Below are 22254 nucleotides of genomic sequence, written 5' to 3'. Positions count from 1 at the left end.
CAACAGATACCTCAGTAAAGGGAAGTTGTTAAAATTAGAGGCAAGCTGTTTACAAATTCATGTTCACTGAAAGTGAAATCAACTGCTGAATCAACAGCGGAAGCATTGACCGTTTGTACCTTCTCTCCCAGCTGCATACCTAGGCGAGCCGTATTCGGCTGCCGCATAATAGGCGGCAATGGCATTCGGCTACGGCCAATTCCGAATACAGCCGAATCAGTGTTGATTCGGCTGTATATACGGTTCGGCCGAACCGAATGCACATCCCTACTCTATATACTGTATGCCTTTGAATGGGCTTTCAGTGTAAAAACAGAAATGGAACAAGTTGTCTCAACCCTAGTTAAAACTAACAAAACTTGTGCTTCCTTCTCATAGGCATTCAGTTCTTGATTCCCTATTGTTTTCGCCACTGAATTCTCAAATGAAACACTCCATTATCACCTGGAGGGGAAAAATTACATTGGTTTAATCTTGGAGTTGGGATCTAAACAAACTAAGTAAAGCTTGCATACATGGTTTAGAAATATAAAAAGAGCTTCTCTTCCTTAAGAGACACACTCCATGCTATTAAGCAAATGGTCAGATTTCAACAGATACCTCAGTAAAGGGAAGTTGTTAAAATTAGAAGAAGAAGAAGAAGATATTGGATTTATATCCCGCCCTCCACTCCGAAGAGTCTCAGAGCGGCTCACAATCTCCTTTATCTCCCTCCCCCACAACAAACACCCTGTGAGGTGGGTGGGGCTGGAGAGGGCTCTCACAGCAGCTGCCCTTTCAAGGACAACCTCTGCCAGAGCTATGGCTGACCCAAGGCCATGCTAGCAGGTGCAAGTGGAGGAGTGGGGAATCAAACCCGGTTCTCCCAGATAAGAGTCTGCACACTTAACCACTACACCAAATTAGGGGCAAGCTGTTTACAAATTCATGTTCACTGAAAGTGAAAATGGGGGCCTATTTTTGGCTTTGTCAGGTTTATTTACTATTGACTGTTGTGATCTATTTTGACATCAGTGTGTGATTGTATCATAATGAAGCACCATCATGTTCTATGACCTGCTTTTTCTTGACCTGCATGGCTAACGGCAGGTTATTTTTTTTTTAGCGTAGCAGTTTATAAGCTGCCTAGTATTACAGGATAGGACACAATATGACATGGAAGTCATTGCTATCTATGGAGAGTTCAGTGGCTGCTGAATCAACAGCGGAAGCATGGACCGTTTGTACCTTCTCTCCCAGCTGCATACATAGGCCTATTTTATTTTGCTTTCTGTGTGCCCCCCAGTGTGTACTAGCATTTTCTGAAAAGTAATTTAAAGTGTTTTTTTTAAACAGAAAGTTGGGCTATAAATGTTGATGGTGATACTCTATATACTGTATGCCTTTGAATGGGCTTTCAGTGTAAAAACAGAAAAGGAACAAGTTGTCTCAACCCCAGTTAAAACTAACAAAACTTGTGCTTCCTTCTCATAAACATTGGGCGTTTTCGCACTCACTTTCAGCCGGCGCGACCCCCCTCTTCACCGCGCAGGATCTGGGCGGATTTCGCACTAAACGCCGCGGAGCAGCCGGAAGAGCCGGAAACTCCCGGCGCTTTTGCGGCGCAAACCGAAACCTCCAAAAAGCAGTTTGGCGTTTGCGCCGCAAAAGCGCCAGGAGTTTCCAGATCTTCCGGCTGTTCCGCGGCGTTTAGTGCGAAATCCGCGCAGATCCTGCGCGGTGAAGAGGGGGGTCGCGCCGGCTGAAGGTGAGTGCGAAAACGCCCATTCAGTTCTTGATTCCCTATTATTTTCGCCACTGAATTCTCAAATGAAACACTCCATTATCATCTGGGGGGAAAAATTACATTGGTTTAATCTTGGAGTTGGGATCTAAACAAACTAAGTAAAGCTTGCCTACATGGTTTAGAAATACAAAAAGGGCTTCTCTCCCTTAAGAGACACACTCCATGCTATTAAGCAAATGGAGAGTTCAGAGAATGTGGGCAAGGTGAAGGAAATGTCAGACAAATACAATTGGTATATTCATAACTTCTAGGCTCCTGCCACCCCCTGCCTGCGGAGCAAAAATGCCAACCATCTGGCCTGTGGGCTTTTCCCCGGCAGTGGGTAAGTTGCTGAGAGGCGTAAACAAAATGTCCCAGCTCTACACTTTGGAGCACCAGAATCTATAAATGGGTGTGCTCCTGAAAAGGAGTCAACCAAAGGCACTGACCCAGTAGCCATCAGCAATGGGGGACCAGGTTTTCTCCTGCTTGTCACATGAAGGTGATACGATGATCCATTGAGAGAATTCTGAAGATGGAAGTGATTGAGCAGCATATTTGCTGGGGAGAGGGGGAAACGAAGAAAGGGAAACAAGTACCTGGCCAGTACCCATGGAGAAGGGTGCGATAGAAGGCAACAGAAGGAGTTGAAGAGAGGAAGAAGCTGAAGGGATGGGTCAGACACTGGCCTGCGCACAGCAAGGTTAGTTTCGAGGTCTTGGGAGATGAACCATCACTTTCTGTTCTTGCAAGCAGCTCGATTGGGGACAGAGAGGGAGACTCATGCTCCTGAGCATAGAAGCGAACCGGGCAGGAGAGTCCAGAGTTGCAGAACCTGCTAGAATCCTTTAGAGCTCCTAGGAAATGCTCGTTTTGCAGGATAATGAAGGATTTGTCCCTACAAGACTTATAAACAAAAGTGGGGAAAAAATAATGTGTGCACTGATTCAAGCTTACGTGATGGAAATCATTCCATCACAGTCCTGTTTCTTGCAATCAACCTTTGATGCATTCGTTCCAGATTGCCATCAGAGACAAGATAGCGTGCAAGGGGGCCTTGTATCCTGACCCCGTCGAATGAGTGGCTTTTCTGATGTCGTTCGCATTGTTGCAGAGACAGCAATCTAACATGAGTCTTTAGGGAAGAGAGTGAGTTGCAGATGCAGTTTTGGTTGCAGCCGTTGTCGAACACTTTATCTGAAAAGGTTCTGCATGCATCATATAAATGCCACCATCTGCCAAGATTCTGAATTGACCAATTTCTCCCTCCCCCCCTTTCTCTAGAACTCTTGGGATCAACAAAACGGTTGAATGTGAACTACCAGGATGTGGATGGGTAAGTAACTAGTCTGAGAAGGCTGCGTTAATGAAGTGGAAGTATTGGTGAGCATACTAATTGATCAAGGCATGAAGGTTTTACAGTGATTAGACTGACCCTCCCCTTCTATATTTTGTTTGTTGCCGATGGTTCAGTCATTTGCTCACAAGTGACTTTGGCCCAGTCACTCCAAGACAGAAATCCAAAGCCAAGAGTATAGGAGGGAGCCCAATTATGAAAGTGTGTAGAAACATATGTTGCATTGGATAGTTCAGTGGAGCCTGCAAGAAATGAGTGACTTAAGAACTGAAGCTGTAGACACTTAGGGAATCAATTGCTCTTCACTTGCGGCTGGGAAAAATATATTTTGCTAACCTTGGGAAAGTGCAGTAGCTTTCTCAAACACTGACAAGCAATCACAATGGATTAAGGTCATAGCATGCATTAAAATATAGCTTATGCTGCTTTATGATTGGTATAAACCCTATATTGTTATGCTTAACGCTGCTGTTACTTGTCTCTGGTTTGTATAGCCAATTTTCTTCTCACCTCATTTGCTTCCCCAAGTGATTCTAACAGAGATTATTGTATATAACTTCCACGGATTTTTCACATGGACGCAGAGGTGAATGAGGCTTTGTCATACCTTAGTCCTGTGACAGAGTCCTAGTGGTAAGGGTAAAAGCAAGGGCAAGCCAAACACTAGAGTGTTAGCCAAGATGCAGTCTGAGCTAAATATCTTTACAAAGGGGCTATCCAAGAAATGTGGTCTGGGAACTTGCCAAGATCTTATAGCCAAAAGTTTCCATAGTTCAATCTCACAAACTTGGAACAAGGAAAGTACAAAAGAATTAGGTAGAAAAGAACAAGTCATGAAATCAAGATGTAGAAATAATGGCCACCATCAAGAGCAAGCAGTCAGGTGTTTGCTAAACTTGGAAGAACAAATGTTGACAGAGCGAACAAAAGATCATCCAGTTACAATAATAAAACAATAATGGATGATTGTTAAGGTGGCTGCAGGAGCTAGTCAGACTGTAGTTCAGGAAGGCGTGTCTCAAGAAAACCCTGGATTGTCTACACTTTCACTGTAAAAACCAGGACTCTTTTAAAATAAGAAGCCCAGCAGGAACTCATTTGCATATTAGGCCACACCCTCTGACACCAAGCCAGTTGGAACTGTGTTAAAAAAAAAGCCCTGGTAAAAACTAAATGAATATCCAGGACACCAATGGTGGAAGGCAGAGGGTAGCCCCTGCACAAGTATGAGGCAATAATTCTTAAGGAATTATGAGATATTTTAAAAAGTAACTACAAAAGTTATTTTTAAAAAAACGCTTTTCCTTCTGATAGTGAAGCCTAAAATGGTGTTCTTGACGGACGCTGTTAGCATAATGTAACTTGAAAAGCCGTAACTTGTATGCTTTGGTATTTGGGCCACATAAGTTCCAAAGGGAGAGAAAAAGTGAGAGAACATAAGAGAAGCCATGTTAGATCAGGCCAATGGCCCATCCAGTCCAACACTCTGAGTTACATAAGAACATAAGAGAAGCCATGTTAGATCAGGCCAATGGCCCATCCAGTCCAACACTCTGTGTCACATAAGAACATAAGAGAAGCCATGTTGGATCAGCCCAGTGGCGCATCCAGTCCAACACTCTGAGTTACATAAGAACATAAGAGAAGCCATGTTAGATCAGGCCAATGGCCCATCCAGTCCAACACTCTGAGTTACATAAGAACATAAGAGAAGCCATGTTGGATCAGGCCAATGGCCCATCCAGTCCAACACTCTGAGTTACATAAGAACATAAGAGAAGCCATGTTAGATCAGGCCAATGGCCCATCCAGTCCAACACTCTGTGTCACATAAGAACATAAGAGAAGCCATGTTGGATCAGGCCAATGGCCCATCCAGTCCAACACTCTGTGTCACATAAGAACCTAAGAGAAGCCATGTTGGATCAGGCCAATGGCCCATCCAGTCCAACACTCTGTGTCATATAAGAACCTAAGAGAAGCCATGTTGGATCAGGCCAATGGCCCATCCAGTCCAACACTCTGTGTCACATAAGAACCTAAGAGAAGCCATGTTGGATCAGGCCAATGGCCCATCCAGTCCAACACTCTGAGTTACATAAGAACATAAGAGAAGCCATGTTGGATCAGGCCAATGGCCCATCCAGTCCAACACTCTATATCACACAGTGGCCAAAAAAGTTATACATACACACACACACACACACACACACACACACTGTGGCTAATAGCCACTGATGGACCTCTGCTCCATATTTTTATCTAAACCCCTTTTGAAGAGCTCTGTTTTATTTGCAGAAAAGGCAGTAAGCCTCTACTTTTCCATAGACCATCCATTAAATGCTGTGTACGGTGACTGGCTGGGCACCAGGGGTGAACTTTGCAAAACAGCTGAGGAATGTAGTTGGCTACAGTGACCCAACTCCCTTCCCTATTGCAATTATGTATGCTGTTTTGTAAATTAAATCCCGGCTCCAGTTCCTTATTTATATTCTAAATGCAAAAAAGCAATTACAATTACAAAAAGCTGCATTCCTAAGCACACGTCCATGAAAGCATATTCTACTGAAATCAGCAAGACTGAACATCAGTGTCAGCATAGCATTTGCTGTGGAATGGTAAATTTGTTTTACAGATCCCTTGCAAGCGCTTTACAGCAAAACCAGTTCTTGCTCTGTTAATCACACCCGAGTAGTAAGAGGCAGAATACGGTTGAAAGGGTGCTTTTGTTGGGCCACTTGGGTCTATCTTGAGAGACTGACAACAGGAGTTTCCAAGCTTGCCCTTAGCTCTTTCTAGGCTTCCCAATCCCCAGGTCCCAGAGGGGGATCCCCCGGTTTTACAGGCTTCCCCCCTCCCCCAGCCAGCTGGCCGGCGGGGGAAGCCCCACCCCCAGAGCCATCATGCACCTCTATGAACGATTCCCATAGGGAATGGTGGGGAATTGATCCGCGGGTATCGGGGGCTCTGGGGGGGCTGTTTTTTGAGATAGAGGCACCAAATTTTCAGTATAGCATCTAGTGCCTCTCCCCAAAATACCTCCCAAGTTTCAAAAAGATTGGACCAGGGGGTCCAATTCTATGAGCCCCAAAAGAAGGTGCCCCTATCCTTCATTATTTCCTATGGAAGGAAGGCATTTAAAAATTTGTGCAGTCCCTTTAAATGTGATGGCCAGAACTCTCTTGAAGTTCAATTATGCTTGTCACACCCTTGCTCTCGGCTCCACCCCCAATGTCTCCTGGCTCCACCCCCAAAGACTCCTGGCTCCACCCCCAAAGTCCCCAGATATTTCTTAAATTGGACTTGGCAACCCTAGCTCTTTCCCAGGAAAAGCAATTTGAGGGAAGTGTCATTCTCGCATTCCCTCCAAACTAGGAGTTTGTTTACTGTTGTACAGGTAAAAAAATCAGGGGGACATCGGTAACCAGATTGTCCATTATAATATAGTGGGTTCAATGCAATGAAGAGGCGAGGTGGTAGTGATCATAGCTCTTTATTTAGGTATGGCATGGCAAAGGGCTGCACTCTAAAACTGGAGAACTGGGCCAACTATATACACCTCAGGGTTCCCATGCAAGCGTGTCATTGGATCATTCAAACCAGCAGTGGGGCCCGTGATTGGAGCAGTGCAGCAGGGATTTAAATCTTACTGCCTTTCGTTCCCGAGTCCCCAAGCTCAGTCCTACAGGCTCCAGTGAGCCAGGCAGGAACCCCTTTAAATATACACACTTCAGTTCACATACACAACATCCACGATCTTTTAAAAGCTAGTAACAGCTGTCCCCCCCCCCCCGCCCACTAGACTGGAACCATGGTGCTGGAGGAGTAGAGCTTAAACCTGCCCCTCCCCCTGGGCTTGAGAAAGGCTGTTTCTAAATCACAGATGCTTCTAGGATTTGTCCATGGGGCAAATAGCTCAGTGTGTAGAGGAGGGGATTAAAACTTCTGCCTTCATAAGAACATAAGAGAAGCCATGTTGGATCAGGCCAATGGCCCATCCAGTCCAACACTCTGTGTCACACAGTGGCCAAAAAACAAACAAACAACCAAGTGCCATCTAGAGGTCCACCAGTGGGGCTAGAAGCCCTTCCACTGTACCCCTCCCAAGCACCACAATACAGAGCATCACTGCCCAAGACGGAGAGTTCCAACAATAAGCTGTGGCTAATAGCCACTGATGGACCTGTGCTCCATATGCTTATCCATTCTCCTCTTGAAGCTGTCTATGCTTTTAGCTGCCACTACCTCCTGTGGCAGTGAATTCCACATGTTAATCACCCTTTGGGTGAAGAAGTACTTCCTTTTTATCAGTTCTAACCCGACTGCTTAGCAATTTCATTGAATGCCCATGAGTTCTTGTATTGTGAGAAAGAGAGAAAAGTACTTTCTCTACCTTCTCTATCCCATGCATAATCTTGTAAACCTCTATCATGTCACCCCGCAGTCGACGTTTCTCCAAGCTAAAGAGCCCCAAGCGTTTTAATCTTTCTTCATAGAGAAAGTGTTCCAACCCTCTAATCATTCATGCACCACATTTCTGACCTGAATAATTCAACAAGAAATATGTACTTTTTAAAAAATGTGGGAGTTCTGCTTATAGATGTCATACCCCAATTTGGCCAAAATCTCAGAAGTCTAGGCACCATAATTTGTAGGCTGTTCAATCTCTGAATATCCAAACTGAGCAGAATCAGTTAGCATCACTTATTTATATCGATTCCAATACTAATGGCAGCAAAAGAATGAGCCATAAAGAGCCTTCCTATCTGACTATGTTCTCAATGTCTGGAGTCAAAATGAAATTTTCAGGTTATCCCCAAGGCAATAAATACTGGCAGTCTTTGACCCAATGCCATTATATGCTGGACAGTCTCTGCGTTTTGGGGCTATATGCCAACATTAACTGTGCCAAAAATATTTATTTATTTTTTATGTAATCAGATTTTATCTCCTGCCATCCCCTGATGGGCTCAGGGCGGCTAACAACATTTAAAAGCAACATAAAAATGTTAAAAACAAAATATACAATAAAATTGTTATTTAATTGCTACTTCAGTCATTCCTGTCTAGAAAATAGGAACTAATAGTGTTGACAGTGTTATCCTTCGGGTTGCCAGCTCAGGGCTAGGAAATACCTGGATGGCAGGGGAAGAACCTAAGCATCGTACAATGTCATAGAGTCCACCCTCCAAAAGAGCCATTTTCTCCAGGTGAAATGATTTCTGTTCTCTGGAGAACAGTCGTAATACCTGGAGTTCTCCAGACCCTACCTGGAGATTGGCAACCCTAGATCTTCATTGTGTTTACTTCCTTTGTGTCAGGATTTCTGTTGTTTAAGAGCATTTGCTTTGTGTCTGAAGCAAGGCGTTCCTTCTTTCTGCTGACCCAACTGAGAGGGGTAAGGGAAAATATCTTCAGTGCTCATGAAAACAAAATCAGAGAGCGAAGGCAGCCTTCCTCCTAGTCTGGGTCTGTTCGTGGCTGAGGGTTAACGAATACTTTTTGTCAGGGCCCAGTTGCCTTCTACAAATCTATTGCTCAGAAATTTTGGCACAGTTCAGCAAATATAGTTGGATGCCTTCAGGGTCCCTTGCTTGAACTTGTTCTTTGGCTTCTCTGCCTTTAGCGGCTGTGTGACAGTCCAGTGAACTTTTGCTCATCGTCCCTGTTGCCCCGGCTGAATTTCTGCCTGTCGTGCAGCTGTCACAAATACAGGAATCCTTCTAAACCAAAACATGGAGGCACCTGACCCCAAGAAAATTAGGTGCTGCCCACAGGGTAGCAAACTTCCTTGTTTGAAAGAAACAGAGAGAGTGTCTGAGTTATACCCTGGGCTGGAGGGCTGCCTGTAAGTGCTTACCCCTGCTAAGCAATAGCAGTGCAACCTTCCCAATCCTATTCATCGGGGCTCTTTGGGCCTGCCTCTGGAATGGGCACAGTGCCCCCTTGGAGCCTCTGGCTGCAAGGATCCCTTCTTCCCACAGAGAGGTTACCGTGGGGATAATTGGAACATCTAGGCCTGCAGCAGAGGCGCAGCATGAGGTGACTGCTAGCTGGCTGCCTGGGGTTAAGGACGAGACCTCCCTTATGGGTACCAGCATTATAAACTAGGAGTTTTTCCTGGCATCTGGCTCTGAAGAGTCTGCTATTCATGCCTCCCCTCCCCTTCAGACAGGCTTCTAGTCTAATGGGATGACAGTTTCCAGTCTGCCATGGCAACCCTTCAGTCTCTAGCAGTTCCAGAGGCTGGGCTGCGACTGCTTCTTTTCCACACTCTTTGAGCCTCACTGGGGAGAATGCCCCTGCTTTGAAGCCTCAGAGCTCCCCATGTGTATGTGTGTGTGTGGGGGGGGGGAGTTTGGTTCCCGCAGGCTCTGAGCCTGCCTGGGTCTTTTTGAATGAATGAAATCAGCACTGAGCGAGAAGAAGGCGGGAGCTGGCAGGGGGGAGGACTCTGGATAAACAGGCCTCTTTCACAGACAAGGAACACAGGCGCTATTCATTCTTCCTGGCCTCACACACTTGGACAGTAGGAAAGTCACGCTGGGAGAAAGTCGACAGGGCAGGCTAGGAGAGTAGGGACAGGAGAGGAGGTATGCGCCATCCCTGGGAATAGCATGTCACCTGTCCCCAGGCTAGAGATGACAATATTGGTCTTTCTGTCTGCCTTTTCTTGTGCTATCCAGAAAACAGGGAGCCACCCATCCCTGACCTTCTGCAAATAGTAACCCACTAGGCTGACCCTAATAATGCTTACAGAACTTCTCATGCAACCCCTCCTCTTTAACTAGAAGTGAAAGAACCAGATTTAAAGAAGGCTGCTGTGGCTTAAGAGCTGCATAGCAGAGAGAGGTTTGAGAGATGTATCTTGTCATTTTACAGTTTGGAAGGCCAGAACTTCTCCTTGCCTAGTAACTATTAAAGATACTTGCTGAAACATTCTGTTAAGCTAGGCATTAATATCCGTAAGACTCAAACTCTGTGTTATTCTTTCCACACCTTCCCGTGCGTTTGATCACAGTCAAGGCTCAATATGGCAACTTAGCTAAACCCACTATTATTTTTTTTAAAATATACCTCACCTAAAATACTAAAATAATAATAAAAGTATGATAAAACCAGTGGCTGGGTTTAGCACTTTCTCCAGCAGTCTCCAGCACTTTCCCTGCACGCACCAGTGGCAAAGCAGACAGACTTCTCCAAGTATAGGAAGGACTTTCGTTTGTTGCAGGCCCTAGGAGGACTGGAGGGAGTGAATCACAGCACAGGCAAGTTGTGTTGAATTTTTAGGGCGATCTAAAAAAGCATCCCTGGCATCGAGAGAGGCAGAGCTGAGAGGAGCCCTGAGGTTTGCCCTTCTAATGCTTCTGAGCTTGTGCAAAGGGCCTCCCTTGCCAAGGAGAAACTACCACCTGCTGCCACGGGAGGAAACATGACAAGGTTCCCTATCTATCTATCTATCTATCTATCTATCTATCTATCTATCTATCTATCTATCTATCTATCTATCTATCTATCTATCTATCTATCTATCTCTAGCATTGTGCCTGGCGTGGAGAAAGTTGGCAGAGAGACCTTTTCTCTCTCTCGCTCTCTCCACCATAACCATCAGATTTGGGAAGGAGCGGGGGTCATAGGGTTGCCAATCCCCAGGTGGGGGCAGGGGATCCCCCGGTTTGGAGGCCCTCCCCCCGCTTCAGGGTCATCAGAAAGCGGGGGGAGGGGAGGAAAATGTCTGCTGGGAACTCTGTTGTTCCCTATGGAGATTTATTCCCATAGAAAATCATAGAGAATTGATCCGCGGGTATCTGGGGCTCTGTGAGTGCTGTTTTTTGGGGTAGAGGCACCAAATTTTCAGTATAGCATCTAGTGCCTCTTCCCAAAATACCCCCCAAGTTTCAAAAAGGTTGGACCAGGGGGTCCAATTCTATGAGCCCCAAGAGAAGGTACCCCTATCCTTCATCATTTCCTATGGAAGGAAGGCATTGAAAAGGTGTGCCGTCCCTTTCAATGTGATGGCCAGAACTCCCTTTGGAGTTCCATGATGCTTGTCACAGCCTTGATCTTGGCTCCACCCCTAATGTCTCCTGGCTCCACCCCCAAAGTCTCCTGGCTCCACCCCCAAAGTTCCCAGATATTTCTTATTTATTTATTTTATTTTATATTAAGATTTATACCCCGCCCTTCTCACCTAAGTGTCTCAGTTCTTGAATTGAACTCGGCAACCCTAGGGGGTCACCCAATTTCATTTACTGACAGCAGATTCAGGACAGACAAAAGAGAGGATCTGGAATGCAGAATAATAAAATGTGCTGTCATGGAATGCGGTGGCAGCCAGAGGTTGAGGTAGCTTTAAGAGGAGCCTAGGCAAAGTCCTAGAGCAGGGGTGGCCAAACTTGCTTTACGAAAGATTCACACAATGTCAGATGTTTGAGAGCCACAACATATGAACATCGAAGGAAGGAAGGAAGGAAATAGATGGGGGGGAGGGAGAGGTGGGGCCGCAAGTAGGTAGCCTTGTCTAGGGTGCCAAAAAGCCTGGCTGCAGCCCTGTTCCTAGGTTCCAACTGGAGGCTGGCATCTCTACCTGAAACAGTGGATTCTGATGACTAGTAGACATTTTAGAACTTACTGCATAGCTTCTATAACCGTAACTGTTTGGGGAGGCATGGTTATGCCAAGCTTAACTGATGCCAGGACTGCCAAGAGCTTCCGTACCACCCCCAGCAAATATTGCCTCCATCTCCTTCACATTCCCAAAAAATCACACACAAACAATTTTTGACTAGAACCAGTAAATTGCTCTTAGGCCTAAGGTGATCCTGGAATATCGCCCCCACCGGCAACCCTCGTCACTGATTTGTTACGATGGATGCCCAAGGCAGGTGATAATTATAGCTGCATGCAGGGCCGGTGCCAAGCTTTTTGGTACCCTAGGTGAGGCTACCTACCTGCACCGCCCCCTTCCGTTAGCAGAATCACAAGCCTGTTCAGCCAAGTTGCAAGAAACAGAAAGCCAAACTGGTTCTTAAAGCTAGTTCTGCAGACTAGAGAGGACAACAGAGCTTCCAGATGAGGTGGCTCTATCGAAGACTTCAATGTATATTGCCTTATTTGGGGGATGGGTGAAAATCATTACTCACCTTCTTACTAAACAATAATCTTTCACACCCAAATTTAAAGTTTTAGCCATCTTAAACACCCACCTATCCTCTGGCATGGATTAACTTAATATTAGAGGATTTTCCCTCCTAAGACATTTCATTAGAGCAGCAGAACTGATCTGGTGCCTATATGTGTAAGCACAGGTGGTGTTGGGGGTGGGGACAGAATTTAGCTGCACTAGCCTACCTGGCAGGGCCACTTTAAAGACAACAGATGCCCAGTGCTTTCATCATTCAAAGCACTAGAAAATGCTAAGTATTGTTTTAGAAAGCAACCAGAACCTCTCACAAAAGACATTTTCTTAAGGTACCAAAAATGTGTTGCATTTCTGTTTGCGCAAGCTAGCTTAGCTGCAGAGTGCAAGGGATCTAAAAATTAATGCACAAGTCAGCCCTATCTTGTTCGCTATTATTTCTTTTCCATGGGGCTTATTCTCAGGACTTTTTTGTGGGAAAAAGCCCAGCAGGAACTCATTTGCATTTTAAGCCACACACCCCAGTGGCACCACTGTTTCACGCAGGACTTTTTTGTAGAAAAAGACCAGCAGGAACTCATTTGCATATTAGGCCACACTCCCTGGTGCCAAGACAGCCGGAACTGTGTTCCTGTGCATTCCTGCTCAAAAAAAGCCCTGCTCACTCTTAAATAAGTACACAGAACTGCGACCTGACAGTTTATTTATTAAGATATGGTCCAAGGTGGATTGCAATGACAGTTAAAAAGGTAAGTTTAAAACCAAAAAGAAAAAACAACCTGAATCCCGCCCCCCTCCAAAAAAAAGATGCCTGCTAATTTGGATAACTCGCATTTTAGCATTCCCAGAAACTGCAGAACAAGCACTTCTTTATCAAAGATTTCAGGTTTTCACGGCTGGTAACATCATTAGGGTTTGTAGAATCTTTCGGGCTCAAGTGGCGTTGCAGCCGGAGCAGGCGCTCTGACCTTCTTGGCTGCTGTGCACAGCAGCAGCCAAGAACTCAATGCGCAGCAGCCAAGAAGCTCAGAGCGCCTGCTCCGGCTGCAACGCCACTGAGGATGTTCTCCGCAGCTGAGAACGAAACGTCTGGAAGGAAAACTTTCTCCAGTAGAACACGGCACTTGAGCCCGAAAGATTCTACAAACCCTAAAGCACTTCTTTGTTTACCAAAAGCCTGGAAGCATGCTTAAAAACGTGTGCACACCACCATCACCCTCTGCTTGCAACAATTACAAAAAATGAACATCCGGAACGAGAAAAGGCCAACCCCTTTGGCGGGAGGGAAGGAAGGATGCCGCTCACCGTGATTCGAAAGTGACTCCACCAAGAAGACCCGTTGCCTTTTAAGTATCTCCCATGAGAAAGGAGCGGCAGCACCCCAGACAGGTCTGGACACTCCTCCATCAGTCAGTCTGTCAGTGGTGCCATGCTGGGCCCACAGGAGGCTGCAGTGCCCCTTCCCTCCTCAGGTGGCCTTGCCTGCACAGTCGACCTGCGCACGCTGCGCTGCCATTGGTCGCTGCACAGATGTCACTCTTGGTCAATAGGGAAGCCGTTCTGGGAGTGCGGAAAAGCAAGGGAGGGTGCGTCCTGAGCCAAGGGTGCCCCTGCCTGCCTCCGCCCTTAGGTGGCACAAGCAGGGAGGGAGTGCCCACTGCCTCTGTGTCCAGATGATGCCCTAAGCGGCAGCCTGACTCCCTAGTGCTGGCCCTGGCCACGTGGTTGGTGACTGCAAGCAATCCTCTCTTCGTGTGATTACAGGTACTCTGCTGTGAGCTTTTCTACAACTCATTAGGGTTTGTCGAATCTTCCGGGCTCAAGTGCCGTGTTCTACTGGAGAAAGTTTTCCTTCCAGACGTTTCGTTCTCAGCTGCGGAGAACATCCTCAGTGGCGTTGCAGCCGGAGCAGGCGTTCTGACCTTCTTGGCTGCTGTGCGTTGAGTGGGGCCAGGGCTGCTGGAGAGCTGCTATTTCTAGGCTGGAGGGGGTGTGGTGAGAGGGCAATTGGTTTGTGAATGTGCCCATTGTTTGGTGGGGCTTCCTGGAAGGGTGGTGATAAGGAAACCGGCTGTGGAATGTGACCATTGTTCTGTGTTGATTGCTGGGAGGGTTGGAAGGGGTGGGAAGATAAGGAAGATGGTTGTTGACTGTGCTGATTGTTCTCTGGAATTTCTACAACTGCATTGTTATTCCTGGTTGACGACCTAACATTTGCCCAACTGGTGTCAGAATACTGAGTAAATGATTGGATGCCTGAGCCTAGAAATGGTCAACATGGAAGCATGGATTGACCGGCCTGGCTCGTGAGCAATGGAGTCACTGGAGTTTGCTGCCTCTTACCACGTCTCCCTCCTGTTCTCAGGTTTTCTGCGCTGCACCATGCAGCCCTGGTTGGAAGCCTGGAGCTCATTTCCCTGCTGTTGGAGGCACAGGCCACTGTGGATATTAAGGACATCAACGGTAGGCTGTTTATTTGTCTCAGAATCCTCCCCACTGTTGCTGAAGGAACTGAAAACCTGTTGTTGTCCCAGCAAACAGTATGAGGGAATATGCTATGAAAGGAAAAGTGCCTACTGCTGCTATATAACAGGGGGGAAAAAATGTTTCCAAGGCAATACAGTTGAATTCAAGTTTGGGTATAATTAACAGGAAGCTTCCAACCAAGAATCCTCCATTCATATGAACATATGAAGCTGCCTTCTACTGAATCGGACCTTCGGTCCATCAAAGTCAGTATTGTCTTTTCAGACTGGCAGCGGCTCTCCAGGGTCTCAAGCTGAGTTTTTTCACACCTATTTGCCTGGACCCTTTTTTGGAGATGCCAGGGGTTGAACCTGGGACCTTCTGCTTCCCAAGCAGATGCTCTACCACTGAGCCACCGTCCCTCCAGCATATGAAGCTGCCTTCTACTGAATCAGACCCTCAGTCCATCAAAGTCAGTATTGTCTACTCAGACTGGCAGCGGCTCTCCAGGGTCTCAAGCTGAGTTTTTTCACACCTATTTGCCTGGACCCTTTTTTGGAGATGCTGGGGATTGAACCTGGGACCTTCTGCTTCCCAAGCAGATGCTCTACCACTGAGCCACCATCCCTCCCCATGAACATATGAAGCTGCCTTCTACTGAATCAGACCCTGGGTCCATCAAAGTCAGTATTGTCTACTCAGACTGGCAGCGGCTCTCCAGGGTCTCAAGCTGAGGATTTTCACACCTATTTGCCTGGACCCTTTTTAGTGGAGATGCCGGGGATTGAACCTGGGACCTTCTGCTTACCTTATTCCTACAGAATAAGATGGAATTTGGAAAAACTAGTACTTCAGATGTTCTGGTATAATGTGCAAACTACTTTAGTGTGCCCAGTCCTTCCTAGTTAGCACTTTAGGCTCCTCACACTGTCTCCCCACAGGAATGCGCCCACTACACTACGCTGCCTGGCAAGGGAAGGTGGAGCCAGTGCGCCTGTTGCTACGGGCAGCTGCTTCAGTCAACACGGCATCACTGGATGGACAGATCCCATTGCACCTTTCTGCACAATATGGCCATTATGAGGTGGTGAGTATTAGACCATCTGGAGCAAAGGGGGCTGCCTCTCTTGGTCAGTTCTACACCATGGCCACAAGTCCCAAAGCCTTTTGTCTTCACCCACCACCCTCTTAGTCATTTTCTCATGTGTTTTGCCCGTGTCCCATAAAGTAGCTGAGAGTCATGCTGTAATGCCACCTTGTTAGCAAGTGAAGTTTCTTTTGGAAATTGTATTGCAGCACAACTATCACTCAAGGGCAAAAGTGATTTTGGTTTGAGGAGGAGGAATAAATAATCTGTGGTACTATGTAAACCTGGGTTAAAACCTTAAATAGGGCTGTGTGTAGTTTGCACGACAAAAAAACTTCAGCACTTCGTCAGCAACTAGGAATAGTACGTATTTAGTTAATTTCATTAGGGTCAGGGGCAAGAACAATGAAAGCCAACATTTTTTTGGGGGGGGGAACAGCCCCACAAACACACCTCTTTGGCAGCTCTGCCCTCTTTCTAAGCCTTCATTAGAGTTTCCGGTATGTTTTCAAACTTCAGTACTTTATAATGGGGACCAGAAACCTGCTTTCTTTTTTAATGTAAGCTGTGATTCTCTGGAGCTTGGCACTGTATCGAATAATAGATCCTGTACAGACACAAAAAACCTACGGCTGTGAGGAAAGTGCTTTACTCCACTATATAAAGCAGTTTCTACTTCCCTTCGCATGCGGGAGGCGTATGAGAACACCATGAACTTATCTTTGCTCTGTATTTATTCCCCTAAAGAAGGACTTGAACAATTTGAACAGTTTGTCCTTTAACAAACTGGAAGTATTTGAGAACCTTTGACTTAGGCTTCTCAGTTTAGACCAAAAAGAGTAGAAAGTAGCAAAGGCAGGTATCAGGCCCATTGTGACCAGCAAAGTAACTGTGTTTTGCTGTGAGTTCCCAAGCAGGGCCTCTCTTGCAGAAGAGCTTTGAGATTTCTCTGTGTAGATCACTAGGAAATATGGAGATTACTTCTTGGACGGGATGGGGGCTAACTGCTGGATTTTTTGTTCGTATATTTCTTTTCCACGTTTCGGCCCTTCCTCCTGCAGTCAGAGATGTTGCTCCAGCACCAGTCCAACCCCTGCCTCATCAACAAAGCCAAGAAAACCCCCCTTGACCTGGCTTGTGAGTTTGGAAGGCTGAAGGTAAGCAGAAGCTGCTGTTGCCATTGAGAAGGATTCATAGCCCCAAGTCACAAGATTACTACTGAAAAGTGCTCTGACCCTCATCCACAACCCTGTGTATGAAAGGTTTACTATAAACATGTGAAAAGTTTACTAGCAGTGAAGAACCGTGAGAAAACTGTGAAGAACTGGCTCTGATATTGTGGGAGCCAGTGAACATATGAAGCTGCCTTATACTGAATCAGACCCTCGGTCCATCAAAGTCAGTATTGTCTTCTCAGACTGGCAGCGGCTCTCCAGGGTCTCAAGCTGAGGTTTTTCACACCTATTTGCCTGGACCCTTTTAGTTGGAGATGCCGGGGATTGAACCTGGGACCTTCTGCTTCCCAAGCAGATGCTCTACCACTGAGCCACCGTCCAGTGTGAATAGTGAACTGGGTCTGCAGTACCAAGATTCATATCCCTGCTCACTTTGAAATTCACCGGGTAACCTTGGGCCATCCGGTCTGTTTCAGCCTGGCCTTACCTCGCAGGATTTCTCTAAGGATGAAACAGAGGAAGAGAACAGTGAATTCTATGAAGGGAATGCAGGATAAAAATGTAATGAATAAATTGAGCAAACCATATTGTCCCACTCTCTCTGTAGAACTTTCCTACAACAGTATCATAACTCCCTATAAGTTTGCTAGCACGGTTACATTCCATCTTGAACAATATTCCGCAATTCTTCATTACATCCCTAGCAGTGCTGACCGGACTGAAATGGTTTTCGGTGGCAGCCTACTCATATGTTATAAAGAGTTCTGAAGGGTTGAATTGTAAGGCCTTGTATTGACTCGTGCTGGAACATAACAAAGTCTCAATTCCCACAGCAGGGCCTTCACCACCACTCCCACAGGAAATCAGACAGTGGCTGAGCTGCTTTAATCCCTCCAGGCTATGAAGGCAAGCTTCAAGGCCAGCTGGGACAGGAGGCCTGGGATTCCAACCTGGCAGCGCTGGGAGGTGGTGGCCATGGATTCCTGTCTCCAGCATTTGGGACAGGTGCAAAGTCCTCTCAGCATTCCTGGGGTGGGAAGCTGAAAGGAAGAACAGCGAGACTGTAAACATGCGTGTACTTGGGAATATTAGCCAGAGGGATCTCACGAAAAGGAGGTGATGGAATGGCAATGTTTATTTCCATCTCAAGGCAGGGGGTGGGTTGAACGTCCCTTTTTTGTAAACGCAGGCTGCAAATAGCGCAATAAATCCACAGTATCTCTCTCATGCCCACATTGGTCCTCTGGGTGCAGACTGTGCTTTGTTTGGATATGTGTAGGTGTGTATGTGTTCCATATGGGTGAGGCCAGCATAAACTCCAATCCCTTTTAGAAAAAGGCCCTGACAAAACAAAAACAAAAAAACTGGCTTTGGCTGTAGTGACCAGCTTTTCCCGGTTAACTACTCTACGCCCTGCACTTGTGCCCTCTTCGTAGCCCCCCTCCCCCTGTGTAAAGAGATGCGAAGAATGCAAGACCTGCAAAGAGGGTTTGAAGGAACGGGACAGGTGCAGTCTGGGAGTGAGATGGTCAGGAAAGATGGTGACAATGAGGATAATCATCTTCCAGGGCTTAGAGAATTTTGAAGCAAAACAGTGTGCAGCGGGTGCTTATCCCACTTATCGCAAATATTATGTATTTACTTACTTCAGTTATATTCACTTATATTCATTTATGTTCTTCCCAACGGGGACTCAAAGCAGCTTACGTCACTCTTTCCATTTTATCCTCACAGCAACCCTCTGAGGTAGGTAGGTCAGTCTAATAGTGTGTTGTGTGTGATTGGCCCAAAGCCACCCAGCAAGCTTCCATAGCAGAGTGGGGATTTTTTATGTGTGTCTCCCAGATCGTAGTCCAATTGCTACTCTCTAGGATGGAAGTAGTGCCATCTGCAGAGAGATTGTCTCCCTCAGGTTCTGAATGGGACAGAAACCTTGTCCTTCATTTGGGGACATGCTCATCATTGGTCTTTCTGATAATCTATGGTAATCTCTGGTCCCTAAAGAAAAGGCAAAAGGAGATCTTTTCTATAAGATCACGTCGCCATTCAAATAGCTAAGAAAATAAATGAGGGTTCCTGTCTTCCCACCCCCGCAGCAGAGGCTCTGGTATCGTAACAGCTATACAACAGAAATGGAATGAGGCAGGTTTCTTACATCCAAATATCTCCAAATTGGGGAGTTCTTCTCAATTTGTCATTCACAGGGGTTGTTTTGAAGAACATATATGAACATATGAAGCTGCCTTCTACTGAATCAGACCCTCAGTCCATCAAAGTCAGTACTGTCTACTCAGACTGGCAGCGGCTCTCCAGGGTCTCAGGCTGGGGTTTTTCACACCTATTTGCCTGGACCCTTTTTTGGAGATGCCAGGGATTGAACCTGGGACCGTCTGCTTCCCAAGCAGATGCTCTACCACTGAGCCACCGTCCCTCCCTTGACTGGCAGCGGCTCTCCAGGGTCTCAAGCTGAGGTTTTTCATGCCTACTTGCCTGGACCCTTTTTAGTTGGAGATGCCGGGGATTGAACCTGAAACCTTCTGCTTCCCAAGCAGATGCTCTACCACTGAGCCACCGTCCCTCCCCTAATTTTGAAAAGAAAAATAGGTGGTGGAGCTCCTTAGCATATCTCGTCAGCATATGCTTCCTCCCCGCTGCCAAAAGCAACCCGATGCAAGAAAGGAGAGCCCCAGATGAGTGAGGCTTGCTTGGGCTGGCTAGAGATCCAGCCAGCCCAAGCAGGCCTTGCTCGCCTGGGGCTCTCCTGGACCCACCCCCACCCCCCAGTCAAAAGGCCAGCAAGCCACCCGCCACCCAAAATCACATCAGAAGTGGCGAAAGGGTGGTGCGGGCTTCTCCAGGGGTTAATGAGGGCTTCTGGGGGTGTGGCAAAGCCCCTGGTGGCTGGCTGGCTGCCCGATCTCCTAATCCAGGGATTGTTATGCAGCTGCACCTACTATTCAATGGACAATGTAGGTGGGGAGGAAGAGGGGGAAAGGTTCAGGAGCTGCACTCCTGTGAGCTGCTGCTGAATCTGAGGCCTGGTCATTCGCCTTTATAAGGTGCAGTGGAGCTGTCTTGCCCCAGAACAGACAATTGACAGGACTGAATGTTTTAAAAAGATGGCAACCCTATTTTTTTTAAACTACTTCTGCAAAATAATGGGAATTCGCATTGTTTATCTTCAGTAGGGAAATTCCTGTGTCATAAAAGTATAAAAGGAAAAGTATCTGCAGAAGAATTATAGGGATTTCTCACCTTGTTGTGGTCTAGCAGCGAAGAGTGATGGAGTCTAATCTGGAGAGTCGGGCTTGATTCCCCCTGCTGGGTGACCTTGGGTCAGTCACAGTTCTCTCAGAACTCTCTCAGCCCCACCTGCCTCGCAAGGTGCTTGTTGTGGGGAGGGGAAGAAAAAGGCAGTTGTAAACCGCTTTGAGACTCCTTAGAGTAGAGAAAAGGAAGCTAAAAAACCCCCAAGTTTTATTCTTCTCTGTGAAACTGATGTTCCTTTTGGAAGTCACATTAAATAAGCGCTAAGCAGGAATGTGCATAAGCAGTTTATTGCCACATTTGCAAGCACTCTTTGCTCCTTTCTTTTTATGCAAAGTGTAATGAAGGAATCCTAGTTTAAAGCAAATGGTCGTTACATATGACATATGAATGCAAGTTGGTTTCCCCTCCCCAGCACAAAACCAGGGCTCTAGATCATAGTTTGATCCAGGTTTACAATCGCAGGGTTTTTAGGTGGGGGAATAGAACAAACTCTGATTACTCTACCAGCCTGCATTTCTGCATTGCGGGTGACCAAAGATTATTTTAAGACAGGATTCTTTCATTGTACAGGGAGGGAGAAGAAAAATAGTGACGTTTGAGTGGGACCAGGGCAACAAACTGCATTTGTTCACATCCTGGCTTAAAGGGATGTCTTAAGCAATAGCTGGAGAAACATTTGCTGGAGATGCTCTAGGCCAGGGGTGGCCAAACCGTAGCTCAGGAGCCACATGTGGCTCTTTCACACATATTGTGTGGCTCTCAAACCCTCAACCTCCCCATCAGCCAGCTTGGAGAAGGCATTCTGTCTTTAAATCACTTTGCCAAGCTCTGACAGCTGGAGGCTTGGAAAATGCATTTAAAGGTAGTTGCTTTCTTTCTACCTCTCCCTCCCCCATCTATTTTCCTTCCTTCCTTCCCTCCCTCCCTGTCTTGCAGCTCTCACATATCTGACACTCACGTCTTACAGCTCTCAAACATCTGATGGGTATTCTGAGTGGCTGTTACGTTAAGCAAGTTTGGCCACACTTGTTAGGCTGATCCTGCATTGACCAGGGGGTTGGACTAGATGACCTGTATGGCCCCTTCCAATTCTGTAATTCTAACATACTCTGAATCACGTAAAACAATCATGAGAATGTAGCAGAGATACTATGGTTATGGGCCAGATACTTTCTGAGATCATCTAGCCCAGGGTTGGTCAACGGTAGCTCTCCAGATGTTTTTTTTTTGCTACAACTCCCATCAGCCCCAGCCATTTGCCATGCTGGCTGGGGCTGATGGGAGTTGTATGCAAAAAAAAACCCATCTGGAGAGCTAGCATTGGCCACCCCTGATCTAGCCCATTCTCTACCTCTTTGGTAAAATAGGGCAGAATGAGCCAATACCAACTCTTGAGCAAAATAGCCAGGGATGTGGCATTTGCAGTATACTGTGTGCTTTCATAAATGCCCCTCTGTGTGGCCCTCTTCTTTCCCCTCCCTCCATCCCCCACCCCTGTCTGCCTTAGGTGGCCCAGCTGCTTCTGAACAGCCACCTGTGTGTTTCTTTGCTCGAGGGACAATCCAAAGACACAACTGACCCCAACTACACAACTCCTCTGCACTTGGCAGCCAAGAATGGGCACAAGGAAATCATCAGGTAACTCTTCGTTTGCACTCTGCCACTGCAGGGGGATAGGGTGGAGGTGATGGGAGACTCTGGCTTGATGGACTAGGATTACTACACAGACTTTTGTTAGTGTATTTAGCTGCTGGGTCTGCTCACAACCTCCCTTTCCAACAGCATATCCTTATTCCCACACAGATTTCTTAGCAAACATGTCTGTGTGCTTCACAGTCTCTCAGTAGAAGGGAGTGAATCCTCCTTATTCTGACCTCATGCTGGGAGGAAAGGAAGGGCTACTCTTTACACCTGTGGAGTAAAGGGAGACAGTGAATGCTTCATTTGCAAAGGACATTCTACCAACTTTTTCCACAGAAAAACTTGCCAGAGGTC

At 46.5% G+C, this 22254-nt stretch overlaps 1 protein-coding gene across 2 annotated transcripts in view; it reads left to right on the top strand.

Annotated features, from left to right (window-relative positions):
• The window catches only part of CASKIN2 (CASK interacting protein 2), a 171246-nt gene that overhangs the window by 113369 nt on the left and 35623 nt on the right, over positions 1 to 22254 (top strand). Inside the window, exons 1-6 of one of the 2 annotated variants that reach the window (XM_060252058.1) lie at positions 2240 to 2468; positions 3050 to 3101; positions 14627 to 14724; positions 15669 to 15814; positions 16876 to 16971; positions 21767 to 21897. In XM_060252058.1, coding sequence (XP_060108041.1) covers positions 2438 to 2468; positions 3050 to 3101; positions 14627 to 14724; positions 15669 to 15814; positions 16876 to 16971; positions 21767 to 21897 — 554 coding nt within the window. In that variant the 5' untranslated portion in view covers positions 2240 to 2437. Of the gene's footprint in view, positions 1 to 2239; positions 2469 to 3049; positions 3102 to 14626; positions 14725 to 15668; positions 15815 to 16875; positions 16972 to 21766; positions 21898 to 22254 lie in introns of those variants that run through there. The other variant, XM_060252057.1, reaches the window with a different exon arrangement.

The sequence above is a fragment of the Heteronotia binoei genome, chromosome 13, assembly GCF_032191835.1.
Source record: "Heteronotia binoei isolate CCM8104 ecotype False Entrance Well chromosome 13, APGP_CSIRO_Hbin_v1, whole genome shotgun sequence".
Lineage (NCBI taxonomy): Eukaryota > Metazoa > Chordata > Lepidosauria > Squamata > Gekkonidae > Heteronotia > Heteronotia binoei.
Note: the sequence above shows the minus strand (reverse complement) of the source record. Positions and strands in the feature narration are given on the sequence as shown.